General features: G+C 38.2%; 1 protein-coding gene across 1 annotated transcript; it reads right to left on the bottom strand.

Annotated features, from left to right (window-relative positions):
• Nucleotides 1-303: 303 nt before the first annotated feature.
• FRMD7 (FERM domain containing 7) lies at nt 304-23,741 on the bottom strand. The gene is made up of 12 exons (XM_059679739.1): nt 23,670-23,741; nt 22,683-22,787; nt 21,676-21,718; nt 18,954-19,032; nt 15,972-16,069; nt 8,619-8,733; nt 8,282-8,429; nt 6,541-6,636; nt 5,012-5,175; nt 3,626-3,694; nt 3,407-3,482; nt 304-2,404 (listed from the first exon to the last, which is right to left on the bottom strand). Exons 1-12 carry the CDS (start codon nt 23,739-23,741, stop codon nt 1,319-1,321), a joined length of 2,151 nt encoding a protein of 716 aa, XP_059535722.1. The 3' UTR covers nt 304-1,318.
• Nucleotides 23,742-24,111: the final 370 nt, after the last annotated feature.

The following is a 24,111-nucleotide window of genomic DNA, read 5'->3' as shown; positions in this document are numbered from 1 at the left end:
AAGTATATTTTTTTAAAAAAGGGATTTTTCTGATGTAAAGACTAGGAGAATAAGGAAATTATTCTATCCATCTTTTCTCCATTAAGTCATATATAAAAATAGCTTGCTTATATAATTGCAACACTTTTAAAGTTAGTACTTAACATTATCTTATATGCTTTACTCAAAATTAAAATCAGTAAACAAAATGATGTTCTTAAATAGAATGCTATGCCTTCCAGGGGGAATAGTAGAAAAATTCTGAGTGGGTTAAGAATAGACTTTTGGTTTATTAACTCAGTCTGCTTTTAGTACTATCATTTTTTTCAGCTATCCTAATTCTACCACTTCTTTATCCATGACTATACATTTTCACCGGCCTCCCTCCTTTCACTTCTTCAGTCCTTTTCCTTAGTAACAGGCTCAAACCAATCACTCCTGAAATTTATTAAAACGAAACGAACATAATACTTATAGCATTTTTAATAAATGGATTTTAGTCACTCTGTTAAAATACTGTTCATCTCATTTCCTTGCGTGCATACATGCAACAAGATATAGCAAAAAAAATTTTACAGGAGATTAAACAAACCAACAGTTAGCGTTTCTCTTTCACTACATATAATAGATAGTTAAGAATAGAGAAGTAATAAGTTAAACATTATTATATCCTCAGCAGGCATATATCTGGCTTTAGAAATTCATTAATTCATTCATTTCTGAAGATTAGAATTCTGCCAAGTCCTAGATAAATTATAAACTTGTGGCTGTTGAGAGAATCTATGGCACATCTTGTTCCTGAGCTTCAGGAGGGCCATGATACTCCTAACATATCTTATAAAAATTGAAATTCTTAACATGTTACAGGACCATTTTTACTGGGCCCCACACAGATAATGAGGACTGAAACCTTTAGTCATAGTACTATTTAAGAACAAAAATGACTAACACAGTCACGATCTACTAAATCACTAAATGACATAAGAAGCCAGTTCTATATGCCAACCCATGCTGTCACCATTCTTCAGTATTAAGGAGTCTGATCTTCATTTATAATGTCTCTATGGGAAAATGTGTCATGGAGATGACAAATACCCACCTCACTTCACCACAGTGCTAATGAGGAGAGGGCATGTTCGACAGTTCTTTTAGCGGGAATAGAAGAGAAGTTGATAAACAAGGCAGCAGTTGAATCTTGCATAAGCCACATGTCTAAACTTCGAAGATTCCCTAAATACCAATGAATAGGAACTAAGAAAATGGTTTATGCAGAAGGTTCCTTCTTTTTACCTAAGTTGGTAACAGAACTGGTCCAAATATGGTCACAGAGTTTACACTTTTAAGCTAAAAAGTAATTACTTGGTTTTAACAAAGTCCTGTCTTCAGCAGTTGTATTGGAAGATACATTTTCATCTTCTTCATCTAGCTGTAGACTACCAGAAGACAAGCGAATTCTGGCCATGGGTGACCTCATTCCTTTACCATACAAAGAGTAACAGTCTGGTTTAAGAATCTCTGATTCAGAATCACTGGATTCATTAGCTACATACCTTTCTGCTGCTCCCTGATCCATTAGAACTGTTGGAAACTCCTGCTCTGCAAACATATGAGTAAATAGGTCAGCTTTACGACTCAGCGCAGGACAAGGCCCTAAAGGTCTAAATTCTGACCCAAAAGGAAAACGGATAGTTTTCATGTCTGATTGGCTGTGGGAGCGTTTAGGGGGTTGCTCTTGAATATTACATACAAATGCATCTTCTAAATCTGGGTCTTCTAGATCTACGTTGATGTTGCTCCTACCACTTGTCCTATCCCTAGCTTCTTTGAGTCCTTGAAAGTCTTGCTGAAAGCTCTTCATTCTGATATTCCTTGGGCTTCTCTTGACTGGCTTCATTGCAGTGGGTTCTAGACAGCTGTCTAGCCTTTCCCTTTCCTCTACCATAATTGGAGACCGTCTGGGCACCTGGGGTGGTTTGTCCATATAAAAAAAGACTTGGGGAGGCATAATATCAACCTGCTGACCAGTACAAGGAATATACGGCACATCTGTGTATGTTAGCCTCTTTGCTGGACTCACTTTGCTTGCAAGGCCAGAAGATGTGTTCATGTGATTGTCAGCAAACTTACAGCTTGTTCGGAAGGAGCTTAGAGGACTTCTTTCCTCAAAGTAGTCTCTAGAATCAGTGTCAGGATCATGGTTAGTGTTAAAGACAGGATCAGTATAAAAAAAAGAGAAAGAGGAACTGCTTTGCGATTGATGTAACAATGTGGGATCTGCCTCTGGTTTGGAACGCTCCAGCTCTGCTGCAAATGTCACCTCTACTGCAGAGTTTCTCCTCCTACTGTCTAGCACAGGCTCAGATGCGTGCACTCCATTCACATTTCGGTAGTACCCACTGCCATGTGCTAGTCTCAAATCTTCCACCTTGAGAGAAAGGACATGTTGGTAAAAGAAGGAAACAGTCATTTGGTTGGGTGGAATCAGGAATCTAAATTAGCCTTAAGTTTTGCAAAGGTGGTTGGTCACAAAGTTATTTCAAATCATCTTCTATTCCAGGGTTGATAAATATATTCAGAAAGGGTAATAACTTGTACCATATCCCAATTCATGTGCAAAAAATACACATGACACTATCCTTTCTCAGTTCCATCCCACTCTCGGGCTCCAAGATCTCTATGTACTCAGCCAGCATTGTACTTCAAACAGTATGGTTTAGTACCTATATTAATGAGCCAGGAATTCTGACTTCTGTCCTGGCTCATTGCTGTGTGACCATAGGCAAGTCTTCTAACCTCCCTGTTCCAGCCTCCTGCCTGTTTTCTGTAAAATGCTGAGGAGGAGGCCTATGACTGGCATGAGAGGGTCATATATTATATGGTACCTTTCAACATTATACCTTTGTGATGCCTTTCAGATAAAAACTGTCTGTGATTTGAATGAAGACATAAGAGTTTATGAGACCTATAATTAATTTTTTGTGAGAGTGAAAGACAACATGGTTCATACTATAACACTCAAATGAAGCCATCATCTCAATTTCAGAATAACAGCACTTTGTTCTTAAATTGAGTTACAAAATTATACAGCAAAAGTACTTTAAAACTTTAACCCAACACCTTATAGCTTCCTCTGTGCCTAAGTTTTTATAGGTAATACAAAGCCATATATATTCATTTGACTACATTTTTCAACATGTTAGCATTGCATATGGCAATTTAAGCCAGATCCTTCCAGTCTATAAGATACACACCAGTGGTAGTGTACTAAATGCTCTTCTATTGGCTGGAAAGATGGATCTGACAGACCTCCACAGGAGGCTAACCTACTCAAACACAGTAACTGGGAGATTCTGGCAGAATCAATTCTTGGAAGCTTTTGAAACAACACATTACACTTATCTTTAAAAAAGCATTTTCAAAACCTTACTTGTTTTGAGACATCAGAGAGGAGGTCTGGTGAGGACCTGCACTGTCGTTCATGGTACTGAGATGGGTAATGTTTCCTGAAATTACCAAATGAAGAATGTATTGAAATGGTGTTTATGTGAATATAGGATACATATAAATCTCTAAATTCAAGTCAAATTCAACGAGAGAGAGAGAGAGAGAGAGAGAGAGAGAGAGAGAGAGAGAGAGAACATTGTACCTTTCAAATGGCAAGCTCTTCAACCTCCCTTTCCCCCCATATTCCAAAAGCTGTCTTTGCGTTCTTCCACTATTACAAGAAAAAAGGTAAACATTTTATTAATGCTATTTGTAAGTGAATAAGCTACTAACATTCAAAAGCCTCATTAATTGTTGAAATATTAAGAGTCTGGATGACTAACATATGTCATGAATCTTTGACCAGCATATTAATGATAATACCCACTTAACTAACCAGCAGGCATAGAGCAACCTCAATTACTCAGATCCCAGAAAATTTTAAAAAGCCTCAGAACAGAGCTCTATAACAGTTGAAAATTCTGGCCTTGGAAACTAATATGCTTTCTTTTTATAGGCATTCTCTCTACTTCCAAATTTATAAATGATTTCTAATGAGGCTATTTTACTGGTTTCCTAACCCATGACAGAAGAAAAACAACTAATTAAACAGTAGAAGAGGGTTGCTTCAGTCAGACATACACTAGCAAAAAAGCCAGCTGACTGCTGGAAGAAACACGAGTCAAAAAAGAAATCACAAGAATAATAAAACCCAACAATTCTGGGCCATTTATCACTGAGATATAGGGTCTGACATGTGTCCCCCACCCTGAGGCCATCACCTTACTACAGCTGCCTGAAGACGATAATAAGTGATATTTATAATTACTTAGGCCATTTAAAAAGGCAAAATATGATCAGTATCATCTGTTTAAGAAAATGGGAAATTATAGAATACATTTTGGAAAGATTCCATCAAAAAAATATATATGTTTAAAAAAATCTCAGCTCTTACTGGTGCAAGCCTCCACTATTTGAAAAAGACCTTATGGGAAGCATTTGATTAGTATATTTTTCTCTTAGCAAAGAGTTTTAAAAGGCTTTTCCTAAGAATTTCTAGTTTGGTGTCTTCAAGTAGAGACAAGATCTTATTTAGACGTTGCTTCAATTTCTCCAAGGTATTACCTATAATAAGGAGCTTCTACTGCAATATTGCTCAAGCTTTTTAATCTCTTGGCCCCTTTCATGCTTACTCACACTATCTTTTGCCTAACCACCACCAAAAGAATGTTGTTGAACTTTCTTTTCCATGACTTGCACGTAAGTTGCATATAAGCAAAGCAATAGGTTCATTGATATTTTCTCAAACTGCATATGTCACCTCATTCTTGCAGAATTCTGATCAAACCCCTTAAGATGTTTCTCTCCCCCTGCCTCCCATTTAGAAAATATTGACTTAATATGTCACACAAAGAATGAGTAGTAAAGAGTATCATTGTTTAAGTGATTGAAATAAATTATTTACTGCTTCTAGAATTCAAACTTCTACTGCCTTCCATTTTATTGAAAATTTGTGTGTGTAGTTTGCCTATGTGTAATATTAAATTACCTATAGCGGAAACTGGAACCTTTGCTGCAGAGTAGGGTTTTGGGCTTTGATTTGGGCTCTTCAGAGAGTCTGAAGAAAGCGTGGTATTCCACACAAGTCTTCCAGAAAGCCTTACAGACATCTCGGCTGGCCATGGTGAACTCCAAGGTGTCCTTACACAACACCTGTATAAACCAAGTTCCATCAAGCAAAATAGCCTTCAAGATTATAAAGACCTTCAAATCCCAAAGCCTTCTAAACTATTGGTCCAGGTGCCCATGCAGCTTCTGGTTTTCCACTTGGCTCCCTATAAGCTTCACACCTATTGAAACCAAATTATTGGCAACCTTCCGAGGAACAGCCAGGGCCACTGCTCAAAAACAGAGCCTTCTCAGAACCAAATTTTACCTTGCACACCCCCCTCACCTCAAACATTTTTTCACCCCTTCTTTTCTGCCAGGAACATTTTATGAAGTTGTAAATTAGGTTAAAATAAACATTAAAGAGTAGCCTTTCAAGGTAACAAGAATTATAAATGACTAACAAGAAAGGGGAGTGGGGAGGAGATTTCCATATAGATGACAGGCTTTATAGTATGATTACATGTATATGAATCTTTTTAATATACCACCAGAAGCACTTCTTCCTCTCTAGGATGCCTTGTTCTATGATAGTTTGTATTTTTCATTTAGCATGTTCTAATCTGCTCTGGGAGAGGCTTAGCCTTTCAGACATAAAAGTTTTTTTCCATTCCTTTAATACACTATATATCCCCATTTTCCTGTACATGTGTGTAGCCATATTTTCAGCAGCCCCCCAACTTTGATGGTGCCTCCCATCTCTTATTTTTTTCCATGTCCCTATATACAACCCTGGGATTCTCCATGAGCTTCAAACTGGATACAGTCTCCTGATGATTTTATAAAAGGTTAAGATCCAGAGAATGAAGCCCAAACTACTGGATCTTCTGTAGGTCAAAATTTTTTTATGCATATTTGCTTTATCATAAAAGAACATCCTTTCTAGCACCTTTGTCTTACCCTGTACAATGCAGCCTTGACCAACAGTTGTTTCTCTTGCTTAATATACACCTAACCCCGACATCCTGCTTTTGTAAACTGTAGGTGTTCAATTATTTGGCATGTAGTAGGTGATCGATTATTTTTGCTTAAGGAAAGAAGATGAAAATATTTTATAAAATGGAGCAGAAAACCGAACAAATATGTCCATAGCTCTAGATCCGATCACATCTATTTGACTTATCAGATCCCTGAAAAATGGTTTCTAAGGAAACTTGTCTTTCATCCCAACCACTGCATTTTCCTATTACTTTATTCGTTCTAAATTGCCAATAGGATTTCTTTGTATTTTGCCTTTAGTAAAAATATGACTAAGTAAAGCTCTGGTTTATTTATGTAGAGTCAAAAGGGGAAGCGCATCACCCCTCAGGGCCAACTAGCTTTCACCACTCACATTCAAACTATTTGCAGAAACAACCAAGAAATCCCAGGTGAACAGAAAGTGATAGAATTTATTAGAAAGCTACTTACCAAGATGTTGGCATGAAGTTTGATGAGAAAATGCTTTCTCTTAAAACTCAACTTGCGGATTTTAGCCCAATTAAAAGTATTAATCTTTGTATTTCCCTATAATTAAATACACGGAAGATTTCAGGGAGATGAATATCAGCACAAGCTGGTTTGTAAGACAATGCAAACCTGTTAGAAAATGTATGTCATGAATGAGACTACCCTTGATCTATTTCTTACACAGACTGATCCTGCTGTACTTAATAGAAGCTATAGCCAATGAAGGCATTACAGGTGGGACACAAGCCCTTTTCAAATGTTACTTAGCACCCCATACTTGTAGCACAAAGCACATCATGTTCACTTATAATTACTTGCTTCATTATCTGTCTTCCATCTATTAGAATGCAAGTTCCACAAGGTCAGAATCATTACTATTTACCTCTGTAGCTCTAGTCCCTGGAACAGAGTGAATGCACAATAAATATATTGATAGAAGGATGAATAAATAGATTGCTTCCCAACTCCATAAATACACTCAAATCCATTTAATTTTATAGTTAAAACATGTGAATTTTGTTGTATGAAAATTATATATTGATAAAGACAGGGTGTTTTTTGTTTTTTTAAGAAAGAATAATTCAATGAAGAACACACGGAAGGTATTCAATACTAAGTATTATTTGACTGGATTTGAGTAAGACAAAATAGACCAGCTATAGTGTTGCCAGTTATCCACAGAAGTATTCACACTGAAAGACATCACAACGAACACTACGGCCATGCACACCTACCCTCCCCATCTGCTCCTATACAATAGAAAATACCAAAGATCAGGGGTTAGAGTGGAATGGGTAAATTCCTTCCTGGGTGAATAGGTATGCCTGTGATCCATTAGCCTTTTGCCCATCAATGTGACCCTTGTACTCTAAAGTTTACAACCAAATCAATGAGAAGGCAAAGATTCTTTTAGCTGAATCTGTGCCTGACCTGCTTTGTGACTTAATTCAGTGTCTAATTTGGTCCTTAGGGTCAGTAGGTCTGTGGTTAGCCCTTCCTCTCTCAAATGCGATTCATTCCCAAACCTTCCTAGGTATCTGCTTTTCATTTCGAAGTTTAGGCAAGTGTTCTTGAAGCTTAACATAGACCTAAATTCGTTGAATATTCACAGATGTGAGTAGACCTAATAGATTAAAAAATACGCTGAAAAAAATAGCTTTTGTCCAAGTTCTGTGGAGTGAGGATTAATGACAAAGAGAGCCATGAGTTTGTTTCTAAAAAACAAAGTTCTGGGTAAAGATGAGCCAGTAAACAGCAACAATTGCTGGCAGGACTGGACACCAATTCCCTATTGGCTGACACTGGGTGCCTCCAATAAAACCAGTAACTCAATGAGAACACCACATTTTGGAACCTCTGAGTTGTTTTTGGTGAATTTGTCGCAGCCTAAGGTTTTAGGATGCCAATATTCATATTCTTTACTTAGAGTCTAAAAGTTCCAAAGACGCTCTTGACTTCCTCTCTCAACCATGCTGGCCTGATCTAATATGTGAGTTTCTCAGAATCAAAACAATCAAGTATAGACTGCAAATGGAAGCAAACCACATTGAAGGGAGAAGACTGACCCAAAACACTTCTAAGCATCACCTCTCTTTCTTACTGGTAGTAAGACTAAGGGGCTGGATCACCTTGGGAACAGACACTAAAATTTGAATCAAGATAACTCCCAAAGCTAAAGGACTTCAAAAGAAACAGTTGTTACCCGTAACACCAGTACTCCCATGTGAGCAACAGCCAGGTGGATTTGCATCCCTTCACCATCACTGGCGGGGTGAGGCCTGATGCCATACATATCCAACTTCCTTGCTATGTCCAGTAGCAGAATGTCAGATTCAGCTGGGCTCCTGCCACTGCAAGGGGAAAGAATTTATGAGCCTAATAAATGTGGCAAGAATGACAACTTCACCCTGAGAGCTCCATGACGAGTTCAGTGTTTTCTTAGGCCTCAAGCTTCTCTGACTGAGGGGTTTGCTTTTAAATCTGTTCTCAGCTGCAGTGCTCCCTGCTGGTGAAAACAGGTGCCAGTTAAAAGTACTTACATGTGCTTCTGATGAAAGTGCACGATCTTGCTCTCTAAACAGTCTTGGTTCGGTAAGTACCGGGTTTGTGACAGATGTTTCCTATCTGTTTCTTCATGAAAGTCTCCCAATTCTGCTGCATAATATAAAAGTGACATTTTTTTTCCACATTACCATTGAGGAGTTAAGCAATGGAGCACCCAGAAGACTCCCTGACCTCCCACAAATAGCCCTTTCTTTGCAGCCAATGCAGGCCGAGGCATCCCATTCCATGCTTTATGTCTATTTTCGGGGGGAGGCAGGGTGTATATCTGATTCTTTTTTCAAATCAGAAGCAGTGGGTTGTTATGAAGTCCCTGTATAATAACTCACAGACACAAGGTAAGTCTTAAAGGCTATAGGATCACAGATGAATATTTTATTTTCTTCTACATTCTGTTTCTGGTTTCTTTTACATCTGATCAATCCCTTTATGAGTTGAATTGTATCCCACCCCCCTCTCAAATTCATATGTTGATATGCCATTCCCCAGCACCTCAGAATGCAACTGTGTTTATAAATAGGCTCTGTAAAGGAGTGATTTAAGTTAGATGAGGCAGATGTGTGTCCACTAATCCAATCTGACTTGTGTCCTTATAAAAAGAGGAAATTTAGTCACACAGAGAGACACCAGGAATGCAGGTGCACAGAGGGAAGACCAAGTAAGGATGCATCACGAGGGTAACAATCTGCAAGTCACGGAGAGAGGCTTCAGAAGAAACCAAAACTTCAGTCTTGGAATTCCAGGCTCCAGGCTGTGAGAAACTAAATTTCTGTCATTTAACCAAACTAGTCTCTGGTATTTTGTTATGGCAGTCCCAGCAAACTAATTCAGCCTCCTAACTATGATGTAAGCCAGTCACAGCAATCCGTTACTCTGGGAATCTAGTAAAACCGGAGCTATCTGTAATCCCCAGTAGATAAATCATACTGGGAATCATTCTAGCTTTTTCAATTCACTTGCAGTTTATCTCTGATCATAGTGCACTCTTTTCTAGATGTCTCCAGTTTATTGTTAGAAACTTATATTATAGCACTATGTCTACAAAAGCAATTGAGGTATATAGGACTATTTGCCCTGACAGTGAATGGCTTCAAACTATTTTGCTTTTGAATTCTTGTGTCTTCTTTATAATTTTTATGCCTTCTCCCTCTCTGTCAGATTGATATGAATCACTTCCTGGTCATTGGCTTCAGACCTAAAGAGTTAGGTCTCCACTTGGTTCTAAATTGTGACTTCTAGCCAAACCGGTTTGGTTCAATGGATAGAGCATCGGCCTGCGGACTGAAGGGTCCCAGGTTCAATTCCGGTCAAGGGCATGTACCTCGGTTGCGGGCATATCCCCACTGGGGGGCGTGCAGGAGGCAGCTGATCGATCTCTCTCATCGATGTTTCTAGCTCTCTATCCCTCTCCCTTCTTCTCTGTAAAAAATCAATAAAATATATTTTTAAATAAATAAATTGTGACTTCTAATCTGCCATAAAATGGGAACCCAAAACTAATCTTCCAATTAAAATTCACATTGTAACATTTAAAAATTGGAATACAGATATTCAAACCTGTTAGCAGTTTATGAATTGTAAGAATAAATAGACTTTCCGTGGAACCCTGTGGTGCTCTCCTATTTGATAAAATACATGGACATGAGGGCACCCATATTGGGTGCTAGGAAGTTATTATTTTCTTTTTTGTCTTGGCTTTCTATGGTGTTTTAGACAGAAGGCATACTCATTTTTAGACAGGTGAGGTATATGTGTATGTGTATTTCAAAATCACATTACAATGAAAATCCCTAACAAGTTTTTCAAAAGACCAAATCAATGACTTTATTTATTTATTGCCAAAACTGATAAATGTACAAATCTCTTTAAAAATCAATCAGGCACATATTGTCTCACTGAGTAATTATATCAAATATTCAAAAAAGATATAAATACCAATTCTTCACAAACTCTTCCAGAAAATAAATAAATGAATACTTATTAACTCATTCTATGAGGCCAGTATTACTCTGATACCAAAACCAGGCAAAGGCATCACAAGAAAAACAAAAAAACTACACATAGATCAATAACTCTCATGGATACAGAGGCAAAAATCCTCAACAAAACATTAGTAAAATGATTAGCAACATATAAAAAAGATTATAAAAAGATTGCACATCTTTACCAAGGGGGATTTATCCCAAGATTGCAAGATCAGTTCAACATGTGAAGATTAATTAATGTAACATACTATGTTAAAAGGATAAAGGACAAAAATACATTATCATTTTAATAGATGCAGTAAAAGCATTGGGCAAAACCCAACACCAATTCATGATTAAAAAAAGTTCAACAAACAAGAAATAGAAGGGGGCTTCTTAAACCTGAAATAAGTTAACAATTAAAAATCTACAGCTAACATTATAATTACACTAAATGGTGTGAAAATAAATGCTCTCCTTTAAGACCAGGAACAAGACAAGGATGTCTACTCTTGAGACTTCTACCCAGCATTGTACTGGTGGATCTAGTCAGTGCAACCAGGCAACAAGAAGAAATAGAAAATATTTGTACTGAAAATAAAGAAACAAAACTGTCTTTACTTATTGTCAACATGGTCCTGTGTGTAGAAAATCCTAAAGAATCCACACAAAAATACCCTACTAGAACTAATGTATGAGTTCAGCAAGGTAGCAAAATAGAAGATCAATATACAAAACATCATTATATTTGCATATACTAGCAACCAACCAATTCAAAAAACGAAACTAGGAAAACAATGTCATTTACAATAACATATATAAAGAATAAAATACTTGGTAATAAATTTAACAAAATATGTATAAGATTTATATACTGAAAAGTACAAAACATTGCCAAGAGAAATTTCTAAGAGATCTGTATAAATTGAAAGACATTTCTGGTTCATGGATTAGAAGACTCAGCATTGTAAAAATTTTAATTCTTCTGAAATTGATGCACAAATTCAATGTAATCCCCACCAGCATTTTGTAGAAATTAGCAAATGATCTTAAAATTTACATGGAAATGCACAGGATGCAAAATAACAAAACAATTTTGTAAAAGAACAAAGCTGGAGGATGTACACATCCCCATTTCAAAGCTTAATACAAAGCTACAATAAATAAGATAGTATAGGAACGAATAAGAGAATAGGGCATATAAATAATACAGTATAGAACATATATATTAATGGAACATAGTTGAAAATCCAGAAATAAGCCCTTACATTTAATTGACAGTTGGTTTTTGACAAAGTTTTCAAGACAATTTAATGGAAAAATAATAATAGTCTTTTCAACAAATAGGATGAATAGACATCCAAATGCAAAAAGAAAAAAAAAAGAAGTTAGATTCCTATCTCTCAACATATACCATGTAAGCATACAAAAATAATTCAAAATAAATCATAGACCTAAATCTAAGAGGTAAACCTATAAAAGCTCTAGAAGAAAACTTAAGAGAAAATCTTTGTGACCTTGGGTTAAGCAAATGGTTCTTAGATATTACACCAAAAGCATGATCCATTAAAACATATTGAGAAAGTAGAATTCCATCGAAATTAAAAACTGTTCCACTAAAAAAGACAGCATCAAGAAAATGAAAAGTCAAGACACAGATTGGGAGAAAATAGAAAATTACATATCATAAAGAATTTTAATCAGAATATATAAAAATCTTTTAAAATTCAATAAGAAGACAATCTATTTTAAAATGGGCAAAAGATTTGAATAGACATTTTGACAAAGGAAACAGATATTGTTAATGAGCAGATGTAAAGATGCTCAACATCATTAGTCAATAAAAATGATAATTATAATTACAATGAGTTACCTCTTCATATCCACTAGAATGGCAATAATAACAAAAAATAGACACCGCCAAGTGCTGAAGAAGATGTGGAGAAATTGGAAACCACATACATTTCTGATTATATTGTCATAATTTGAAGGACATTTTGGCAGTGTCTTAAAATGTTAATCATAAATTACTATAAGATGAAACAATCAATTGCACTCCCAGGAATCTACCCAAGAGAAATAAAAACATGTGTCCACATGAATGTTCAAAACATTATTCATATTAGTTAAACTACAAACAATCCAAATGTCCATGACCAGGTAAATAGATAAATAAAATGTGATATATCCATAAAATGAAATACTACTCAGCAATAGAAAGAAATAAACTGCTGTGATTCATGCTAGAACATACATGAATTTAAAAAACATTATGCTGAGTGAAAAAAGACAGATAAAAAAGACTGCATATTTTATCATTCCAATTACATGAATTGTCCAGAAAAGGCAAATATATTTAAACATAAAGTAAGTTAGTGGTTGCAGAGGTTGAGCATGAGAACAATGAGTGAATGAAAATTGGCAGGAGAGATCTCTTTTGTCATGATGGAAATGTTCTAAAACTAGATTGTGCTAATGGTTGCACAACTCTGTAAATTCAGAGTTGTAGGACCCTATATTGATCCTATGGGAAACATAAGAACACGTGAGACTGCTTGTTTTTCTCTCAATGTAAGACTATGACAATCTAGGAAGAGATCTATGACATACAAATGAGTAAATATCATCAGTAACAGAAGGTAACAAATGTTATGAGCACCTTCACTGTTACCAGGCGGGTCCAAGCTACCATTATCTCTCTCTTCTGCAATAGTCTCTTATCTGGTTTCCCCACTTCCACCATTCCTTCACAAATTTCTATTTTTTTCCCTTTTTATTGAATAAATTTGACATGTAACATTGCATAAATTTAAGATGTACAGGCTATTACTTTCATATACTTATATATTGTAATATGATTGGTGTAGCAATATTATCACATTACATAATTATAGTACAATTTATGGTCTCTATTAATTATACTGTGTGTTAGAATTCTATGGCTTATTTACTACTCATTACAAGTTTCTATTTTTACCATAGCAGCCAAGATGATCTTGTTAAGATCTAGTTCACATCATTTCACTCCTCTGCTTTAATGCTTTGATGGCTTCCCATCTCAGAGTCATGTACTAGGTCTTAATATGCTTTTAAAGTACCCCATGGTTATTCTCTCCCTCTCTTGGTTCCAGGCAGCCACAAAGTCTGCTTGATATTTCTTGAACATTCCAGCATGTTCCTTCCACCCGGTTTCTACATGGCTTCCTCTCTCACCTCCTTTAATTCTTTGTTCAACTGTCACCTTCATAGTGAATCCTATCCTGACCACTGTATTGAAAAAATCAGTACCCACCCCCCAGATTTCCCCATCTCCTTTTCATACTTTATTTTCTCCTGCATTTTTATCACCTTTTAATATGCATAACATATTTCCTTATTTTGGTTATTGTCTGATACTCTTCCACTGCCAAAATGTGAGTTCTACAAAGGCAAGAATTATTGTCTGCTTATTTTACTGCTATGTTCCCAGTGCCTCTAACAGTACCTGGCATGTAGTAGGTACTCAAGAAATTTTTGTTGAATAAATGACAAAGAAGAGTAAATAAAGGCATTCATAAAAATGAGGCTTCATTTGAAATGTACAGATTGTGTTTATGAGGGAGTGTCTGGCTAGAGCCAGAAAGTTGTGTAAGAGAGACTTAAGTGATGAGGTCAGAATGTGGAGGTTCTTGAATGTGTAGAACATAAATATTGGATGAATTAATAAATTATCAAATGACTGAGAAATCTGGTTGTGTTCTGCTTACTGCCTAAGCATCCAGTGAAATTGTCTGACATGGATGGATTGTAAAGAGCTGACTCCTTGAAACTTTAGCCTTTTTCTATGGAAACAGCATCTATTGACAAAAGCTGAAGTGTTCCATGCTATGCCTGAAATGGCCACTAGGGAATGCCCAAATCTATAATGCTGCACCATTAAGAATGCCACTGGGCTCCCCCATTAGAGGCTGTCACTGAGCTTCAATCCCCTGATTGCTACCTTAATAGTTAATGGAGAAGGATGTCTCTCAACATTGTTTTCCCTATTTGCCTTACCCTGTGACCCCCGCCAAGCAAAGCACAATAATAGTGAACATACTGTTAGTGTCCTTGACATTCAAGGCCCTTTCTGCCACCTCTCCTAAACAGGCCCTATGCTTGAGCTTTACTTGAGTTGCATCCTCTATATACATGACTTCTTGTCCTACTACCATTTTTCCATGCTCTTTCCTCTTCCTATTACTACCTATCCAATACCTATGTGTCCCTTTAAGAACCAGCACAAAAGCCACGTCCTCCATAAGCCTTCCCTGATTACTATTGCCTTCACTGCTCACTGCCTTCCTGAGATCCTGGGGCTGTCATTACCTATCCCAGTCAGAAGTCACTGACTGATAAATACTGATTCAGAAACTGTCCCTATCCAAGCACTTCATTTTGAAGTTCCCAGTGAGAACAGAAAGCTACCCATTATGGGCTGTCATGATGTAAGGGATAGAGGCAAACAGATGAACTTCTGAAACAAACAAAAAATGAATGTATGATCCTGCAGGAATGGTAAGGAACAGACTATTCTTGGAAGGCCTCTCAAAGAGAAAGCACATCCAGCCCTAGAAGAAGAAATGCTATCTCTAGTTGCCTCAACCCTGCCCTCCTCCTATTCTGAGCAGCCTGCTCTGCCCAGATTCACCCACTCCCAAGCATGCCCCCCACTGTTTCCCAGCCTCTTTCTCCCTGCCTTCATTATTCAGCCTAATCCAACTACTTAGCTGCTAGTGGATGGAGAGCTCTAACATGCCTGGGGCCTTTTTCCTTTTTAGCCTCTCTCTACCTGATATACTCTGTGCTTTGTTCTCTGTAATCATGATACAGAGCAACACAGAAATCACATCAAACCTGACAATGTGCCACAGAAAGCACATAGCAGAAATGTATCCTGGGGCAAGCAGAGAGAGTGGGGCCTGCCTGGCAAAGTCCATGCCTGGATTAGTCCAAACCAGTTCCTGGACAGTAAGCCCCAGGCAGTGGGAGGGGAAAGTTAGACCCAGACAGAAGAAAATCAGCCTTTACTTTTAATCTACATAAACACAACCACTTTGTGACAACATAGTTTTGTCACTATTTTAAACTCTAAGAATCTCAGGCATAGTCAGGTGAGAGGACTTTACCCAAGGCTACATACAACAGTTACAATGTAGTAGAGACAGTATTTGAATCTAAATTTCCATGACTACAATGACAGCCTCTTTCTACTGGATCATGCTGTTTTCATATATTTTATCTAGGCTTTCTCTCCTAACATAATGGTGGGCAGGCTGAGGGTGCTCAGCTCCTTTGCTTGGTTCTCTGCCTGGTTGATATGCCCCAAAGCCAACATTTGCTACTTACATTGTAAGATGTGAGATACCATCAACGCTGTACAGTTGTCACTGCATGGAAGCCTTCCTAGAGCCAAATCCTTCTTTATTTGAAGAGTAAAAAGATACCTGCAAGGAAGTTGGGGGAAAATCTCTTGAGAAAGAAACAGAAACAAAAAAGAAGCACATCCCTTCTCCCAGATCCAAAATGTTTCAAGAATGAAACGGCACCCCCAGTCAGTAGGATGTTTTGGGGGGTGGTGAATAATGCACAGGCTTTGCTTCAGCCCCAAACCAGTACTAGACCACAACCAGCACTTTGGCAGGACTAACAGCCATTAGGAATCACCCTAGCCAAATCCTCCTGCCACATACCCAGCCAGAGAGAAAGGGAAATTCAGCAAGAGTCAGCCTGCTCAGGAAGCCAGTACTGCCCTGTTTACAAAATACAATCAAGCGCTCACTATCAAAACTATTTAAGAGGTTGGCAGGGCAATCACCCCATTTCACAATTATGGGAAGACAGAGACTAGGTGATTTGGGCAAGGTTAAATCACCCAAAGATAGTGAAACTGTGGCCAGAACTCAGATCTGCCACTGAATTTAGGCCTCCTCCTATTCTAAAGATCGTGTTTCAGAAATCAAAGACTTGAGACCACTCTTTTGCTCTGTGCAGAGTGCTGGGCTGGGTCACCTTCTCTGTGTCACCACAGCCAAGGTAGCACTCTGCACAGAGCAGGTATGGAATTACTATATACCGAATGGAAGGAAGACAAACTGCCCTTTTTCCACCAACAGGTCATCGGGGACCCATAAAGTGCTGGTTGGTGCCCAGAGCTTTGCCAAACAGATAGCATTTGTCTCACACTTTTAAGCCATTATCAAAGGAGAATCAACTTTTGAAAAGATGTATATAACTAAGATTCTACCATGGATTGCTTTATCTCATAGTCCAAAATTGGTTCCAATATTTTATTTTATACATTAAAACATTTATTTTATCTGCTGTGGGCATTTCCCTTTATTTATATAAAGCTCTGCCTGGACTTTTATTTAAAACCAATTAAGCCTTGAAGGCAATGTGGAGAATCAAAATTAATTTCAGGTGATAGATGACAACTCCGATTAGAAAACATACAAGTAAATTAGCAGGTAATTATTCAATTTACAAAAGCATTTGATATTATAATCTTTCCTACTGTGTGCTCCCCAAATGAGTTAGAGATGATTCGATTAGAAATTATTATTTGCACAAGTGTGTCAGAAACTTATGTATTGGACCTAAACAAAGCATCCTTATCAAGTCATTTATAGTTAAGTATTCTTAGATGGACCAATGAGGATAAAATAAAGTCATTCTAACTTTTGTCACAGCCTGATTTCAAATATAGATGTAAATACAACCATCAGCCTCAATTGCTAAAGGGAAAGTGAATTTCATTTTGCTCCTAGCAAGAAAAAAAATGAAACTTCTCGTCATTTGACACGTTCATTGCTGTTAAGAAGGCAGCTGTCTGCTACAAATACCAAATCCTTGCTCTGAACAGCTGATGAATCATTTATCATCACATTGATTTTCTCATTCTTTTTTGGTGAGGGGGGAGAAAGTTTATCTCCATCAAAACTGTTCACAATTTGAGACTCAACTGAAATAGGTTATGGGCTGGCAAATGCAAATTAATATAGTTACCAAGAAATCAAGTTATCTAGGAAAGTGGCCTACAACTCACAAATGTGGAGAGAATTAGGAGAGAGAGAGAGAGAGAGAGAGAGAGAGAGAGAGAGAGAGAGAGAGAGAGAGAGAGAGAGAGAGAGAGACTGATTTGTGAAAGGTGACTTCTGCAAAGACCCCTCATAAAAGAAGCACCCCTGTAGAAAGGGGGTGAAACAGAGAATTCAGGGAGAATAACTGCCAACTAAGTCACTCTAGCTCCCAGGACCTGTTCCTCTCCTCATCTGTAAACAAAGAGGACTGGACTAGATTATCTCAAATATCTGTTATATCACTTCTACATGTAAAAGTCTAAGGTCTGAAAAGCAGAGAAAGGTTTTGGGAAGTGTTATGTTGAAAATGTATCTTTGAAGAAGTAGATTTACATTATAATTTTAAAGGGCATTTTAAATAAGTACTGCACTTTTAAAAATGTTTTAGCCCTGGGCCAGGTGGCTCAGTCAGGGGACATGCCTAGGTTGCAGGTTCAATCCCTCGCCCCAGTTGGGAGCTGTCAGGAGGCAACTGATCAATACTTCTCTCTCATATTGATATTTCTCCCTCCCTTTCTCTCCTTCTCTCCCTTCTCCTCCTCCTAAAATTCAATGATAATGTTCTTGGGTGAGGAAATAAATAAATAAAAAATAAATAAACAAACAAATAAAATGTTTTATACGTTTTAACTTTTTAATTTTATAAGTAAAAATATTTTACTTTTATAAAGTTTAAAAATTTATCATTATAAATTATAAGTGAATTATAGTAAAGTTTTAATAATATTTAATTATTAAATAATTATAATAAAATTGCCAATAATGTATATTAAACATTATAAATAATTTATAAAAATGTATACTTTTTACTTTTTAAATTTTTTATAAGTATATATCATCATCATTTTCTACCTACGGGTTACACACACACACACACACACACACACACTTTTTAATATCCATGAAATCAGCTGGCATTACACTTGTGCTGTCAAGCTGCCCTCTGATTTGAGCACAGATGCAATGAAGGCAAGCACTCTGTTGCAGCAGTTAATGGCATAACTCGCAAGTGGGCACCCATGCTTGCTACCACTTCTAGAACAATCCCCTTCTCTGTGAAGTCCCCACACTTTGGAAGAATAACATTTTGGGTACTAGCCAAGCCCTTCTTCTCTCCAGCTCCTCACCATCTTCCAGAGAGTGACATTGAGAGCCAAGCCATCCAAAGACAATAAGCCCATTCCCTGGTAAATGGAGAATAATAATTCTTAAGTAACATCATACAGCAGACACACAGGTAAGTACTAACCTTGTAAGCTCTTCTTGTAGATGTCCAGGGTCCACTGGGAAAAATTTCACCATAAATTTGAAAACAACCTCCTTAGGATCTTAAAACACAATATCTCCATAAGTTTTATTTACATGTCCATCACAACAGTTATAGGTGTTTACATATATATATATATATATATATATATATATATATATATATATACTCCCCTCTATCTTCCCTCCTCTCCCCATCACTCCCTCACAGACATTTAATTTTTCACATTTGTAAGATGCTGCTATTTCTCTATTGTGCCTCTATGTGAATAGCAATTAAGAATGTTCTCCTGACCCTCTTCCTACCCTCCTTCCCTTTGAGTTTCTTTTCCTAAAGATGTGCCTCTTAGGGGCCTACCGTGTCCTCTCTTAAGAAGTGCCTCATTTTGAAAAATGTCCCACTTGCTTCTTTGAATTCTGCATTCCTGGTTGAGAGAAGTACCCTGCTTTAAAAGCAGGTGAGTATCACCTGGTTGAAGGATCTCATAAAGGGAACCAGAAGTATGGTCTGATGCCTCTATGTATCTTAAAATCTACATTAAAACATATCTACTTGCCTTCATTCCTACTTGCATTGAAAATCAGTAACTCTGCAGCTTGCAGAATTTAGCATAATTCAGCAAATATTTGTGAGTGCTTTTTTTAAGCCAAGCACTGTACTAGACTATATATATATATATATATATATATATATATATATATATAGCCAGTGTCTGTGATGACCATGACAACCAAATGACTGGTCACCATGAGGTGCATTGAGCACCTCTCAGTCTCTCCCCCCTGGCCCACAAGCAGGGCCAGGCAGGACTGGGGACTGGTGAGTGGTCTGAACAGCTGACCTCTTGGTCCCTGCCCCTGGCCTGCAGGCTCTGATGGATCAGCGATGGTGAACAGGGGAATCGGGATGGGTGGCGGGAGGACCAGGCTGGCTGTCAGGCAGTTGGAATCACCAGCTCATCCACAGCTGCTCGGGGGCTTAGGCCTGCAGGAAAGCAGGCACCAGTGAATTCACTTCCATGCATGTGCGCTGGGCCTGCCCTTGATGTATGCCGCCCACTCGAGGCCGCTCACTCTGAGGCAGGTAGGTCCGGGACATGCTCCGCAGCTTCCCTCAGCACCTCAAGCCCCAGCAGCAGCGGCAGTGGTGGCAGCAGCATGAGCAGCCCCGACTGGGCAGCCGTTCCATCAGCAGTTGGCCCAGTGTACACGCATGGAGGTGAAGTCACCAGCACCTGCTTTCCCGCAGGCCTGAGCCCCCAAGCAGCCAGGGATGAGCTGGTGATCCCAACGGCCTGATAGCCTGGTGGCTGAGGCAGCGTTCAGCCTGGGCACTGGTGATCAGGGAGAAAATGGCCCTGATGGCAGGAGGCTAGGCCCTAAGGACCCTATCCACACAATTTCATGCACTGGGCCTCTAGTTGGAAATAAAATGACAATAAAGCACTCATATTCTGGTATAAGAAACAGACATCTAGACAGACAATTACAGTGCCACCAAGTGTTGTAAGCACTGAGTACTGGGGAAGCACACGAGGGGAACAAAAGAGTTTGGAGAAGGTCAAGGAAAGCTTCCTATGAGAATTGAAATCTGAGTAGAGTTGCTAGATTTACCAAATAAAATACAGGATTCCCAGTTAAATTTGAATTTCAGATAAGTGATTGCATGGGACATACATATACAAGGAAATTATCCTTTGTTTATTGGAAATTCCAACTTAGTTTGGCATCCTTTATTTTATCTGAGAAGCCTACAGATGAAGTTAGTTTAGCCAAAATCAGGAGGGGTAGGAATATGATACAAAGTGATCAGTGGCAGAAGTAGAGCTAGAAATGCAGGCAGAGTCCAGTGTTTTATGGATCATGCTAATGAGTTTGTACTTTATTCTAAGGGCAATATGGAGCCATGAAAGCTTTGTAAGCAGAACAGTGATGTGGTCAGACTGATATTTTCAATAGTTCCCTTTGGGAGTAGTGTACATGATGAGTTAGGGGGAATCAGTTCAGAAGCTGTTGGAATAATGTGACATTATCATTTTGCGGTGGGAAAGAGACTGAGCTGTGGAAAGCACCAGCATGTAAAGAACAGGTGAGAGAAGAGACAGTATAAGAGAATGTTTCACAAAGTGTTGACTGAAATCCACCAGCATCAGAAACACCAGTGAAATTTGTTGAAAATGCAGGAATGAGGCCCAATAATCTGTATTTTAACAAGAACTCCAAATAATCCTAATACACACTAAAATTTGAGAACCACCACACTAGATTGTGATATATAGGGGAGGTGTATTTCATAATTGTAGGCACTCAAATATGAACTGAAATGAATGAATAATGTCTGTGACAGGATAAAACAAAAACATCTTCAGGCAGAAGGTGAGTGGCATTGCAGATTAACATTAAGGATGCTCAAACGTTTGTAATGCTAGAACCTGAAATATATTCCCAGAGCCAATCCACAGAGTGCTATAATTACCAGGCTTCTTCAAATTCAATCAAAGATCCAGCAGCATGATTTTCTTCATCTCAAGGAAAGTTAAAATGATTTTCTAAATTGCTGAATTTACTGGACGTATGAAGGATTAAAATAATACATCAAAGCCATTTTCTTCCCTTATATTAATGTGAGGAATAGTGTGGCACTACTGAAATATTCTTAAGTTTTAGCTGGGAATTATATTCCTTAAATTATTTTCTATACTTACTTTTTACTTGTTTTGTAATAGGCTTCAGAAGTTCCAACCAGACCTGCAATAATATTAATGAAAAAAAAAACTGGTAGAACATGACATTGAATGCATCTTTCTTTTTTGGTACCCGATAAAAGTAAACATGAAATAAATAAATACCAAAACTATTTAGACTTCTAAAAATAGAAACAACAATGACTGAGCTGAGGTACCTCCACCACACTCAATCTACCCCCTTGTATTTTCTCAATGACAGTGAACATTATTGATCTATAACCTCTTTGTTGTTGGCATTTGAATCACTGCTCCCCTGCCTGTCAGATGACAGAGGTGTCATATACAAGGCTCATTAGTTGCTATAAAAACTAATGAAGGCATTTGGCTCCATGTTTGAATACTACAGCCCCCAAATGCCAGCTTAACAGATATAATGAGCCTTTCTGGGAAGATGCCAGATAACAGGGAGGACACAGCAGGAAGAATATTGGGAATGTTAAGACTTTAGAGAGGGGAAAGGAAAGTCCCCTGAAGACTCATTAGAGCAGTGGTTCTCAACCTTCTGGCCCTTTAAATACAGTTCCTCATGTTGTGACCCAACGATAAAATTTTTTTCGTTGCTACTTCATAACTGTAATGTTGCTACTGTTATGAATCGCAATGTAAATATCTGATATGCAGGATGGTCTTAGGTGACCCCTGTGAAAGGGTTGTTCGACAGTCAAAGGGGTTGCGACCCACAGGTTGAGAACCACTGCATTAGAGAGTTTAGGAGTCAATTCTGGAAGTTAAGGTTCAGCCTCTGGAAAGTCAAAATAGATAAAGCATAGATAGCTGTTCACTGAGTGACAAAAGAGGAGCATGGGGCAGAAGAGTTTGTGTTTGGCAAATTGAGGTGACTTAACAGAGAAGTTATTTTGCAAGGGTTTAACTTTTTTTTCCATTTTCTGTCAGCGGTTTGAGCCTTATATACCTAGCTGCAAACTGCATTTAGAAGCAATTGTAGACACGAAGAACCAACTTACATTATTTCCAGAATGGCTACAGAATTCTAGTCCAAAATATTCCTTTTCAGCAAGGTTTAGATGGCTGCAACTCAGGTTAAACAGCGCCTTCCCGGATGACTTTTGCTGAACAAAACAAAGAGACCATAGCACAATTGCATTCCTAACCTGATATCACTGCAGTGTGCATAAATGGTAGAAGTGATAAGACTCTTCAAACACTGTTTCCCTTGAGCACTATTTAGAAGTGCTGCATCGCCCCTTACCCCCAAAAGATGTTGAGTTTTACTGGTAGATCCATGCATCTATCTATAAATTGTTTTAGGGGTATACCTTAAAAGGTCTCAGACTAATGATAAATCCTCTTGGAAAAACAGAGCCTTGAACTTAACTATGGCTAGACCTGAAAATCTACCCTTTCAATAGAATTCTTTAATCAATTCATCACACAGGCAATTTGAATGATTTTCCTGAAATTGACAGTTTAATCAAGATGCAGATCTGATCTGCTTAAAATCCTTCAGTGACTCCCCTCAGGATAAAACCTATTCTCCTTAACATCATAAGCTGGCCCTTTCTCCCTAAGGCAGCTCCACCTGCCCCTCCAGCCTCATTTCTTGCCCCCCCCCAACACTTTCCTCTAATAATTACAGCCTGCTCCTCGTTCCCCACGCATGTCAAGTAGTTTCATTCCTCCATGCTTCTGCTCATATCATTCCTTCTACACAGACCACACTTCCCACCTTTCTTTGGTTTGGCTTACTCCTACTCTGCTCAGATGTCATTTCCCTGGGATAGGCAGCCTTCTCTGGAACCTATCAGCAACAGGTTGAGCCAAGAGCACCCTTGCTTACCTCAAATGTGTCATTTCTTACACAGGATGTCTGTTAGACTGAATTCCTTCATAAAGGGACCTTGTTTTTTTCTTTCTTGGTATGCACCAGGTCTAACAGAGCCTGGCACATAGTAGGAGCTCCTGAATGTTTGTTGATCCAATATGAAGTTTACCAAATTACTCATATGAACTCCTTGAGTAGATTTCTTTTGGCAGCTTTTCATTTCATTCACAGAAAGCCACATGTTTTGTTTTGTTGCTTTTTGTTTTTTGTTTTTCATGAAGCCCACACACACTGTGGGCACAAAACAGCCCATTTCTTATGCTTCTCTGAGAACTGGAGCTTTGAAGAATTCTCTGTGAAAATCTCTCTGAGCTGAGTGTGGCTGCTGAACCCCAGGGTTGATGTTTGCAGGGAGGACTGTGATGGCACATTTGGGCACAGGCTATTAGCCACAAAGACGATGCTGAAAATCCCTAGTTAAAACCAAGTCACACGGTGCTAGAGTGCTGCAAAGAAAGCCGGGTGCAGGGAAATGTAGTTGGAAATCACTGACCCATAGAATTAACAGCAAACTTGAGAGGTCAAAAATCCAGCCACCTTCTCTCCTCCCC

Source organism: Myotis daubentonii, chromosome X (assembly GCF_963259705.1).
Source record: "Myotis daubentonii chromosome X, mMyoDau2.1, whole genome shotgun sequence".
NCBI lineage: Eukaryota > Metazoa > Chordata > Mammalia > Chiroptera > Vespertilionidae > Myotis > Myotis daubentonii.
The sequence above is the reverse complement of the archived record's forward strand: the minus strand, read 5'-3'. Positions and strand labels throughout refer to the sequence as shown.

What these genes read in the sequence shown, in the direction of transcription:
- FRMD7 (XM_059679739.1), bottom strand. Translation starts at nt 23,741, where the DNA reads ATGTGGCTTTCTGTGAATGAAATGAAAAGCTGCCAAAAGAAATCTACT. An exon ending in GTAGCCATTCTGGAAATAAT is followed by an intron (nt 21,719 to 22,682) that starts GTAAGTTGGTTC and finishes ATATTATTGCAG; the next exon opens with GTCTGGTTGGAACTTCTGAA. An exon ending in CACTTTCATCAGAAGCACAT is followed by an intron (nt 8,430 to 8,618) that starts GTAAGTACTTTT and finishes TTCCCCTTGCAG; the next exon opens with TGGCAGGAGCCCAGCTGAAT.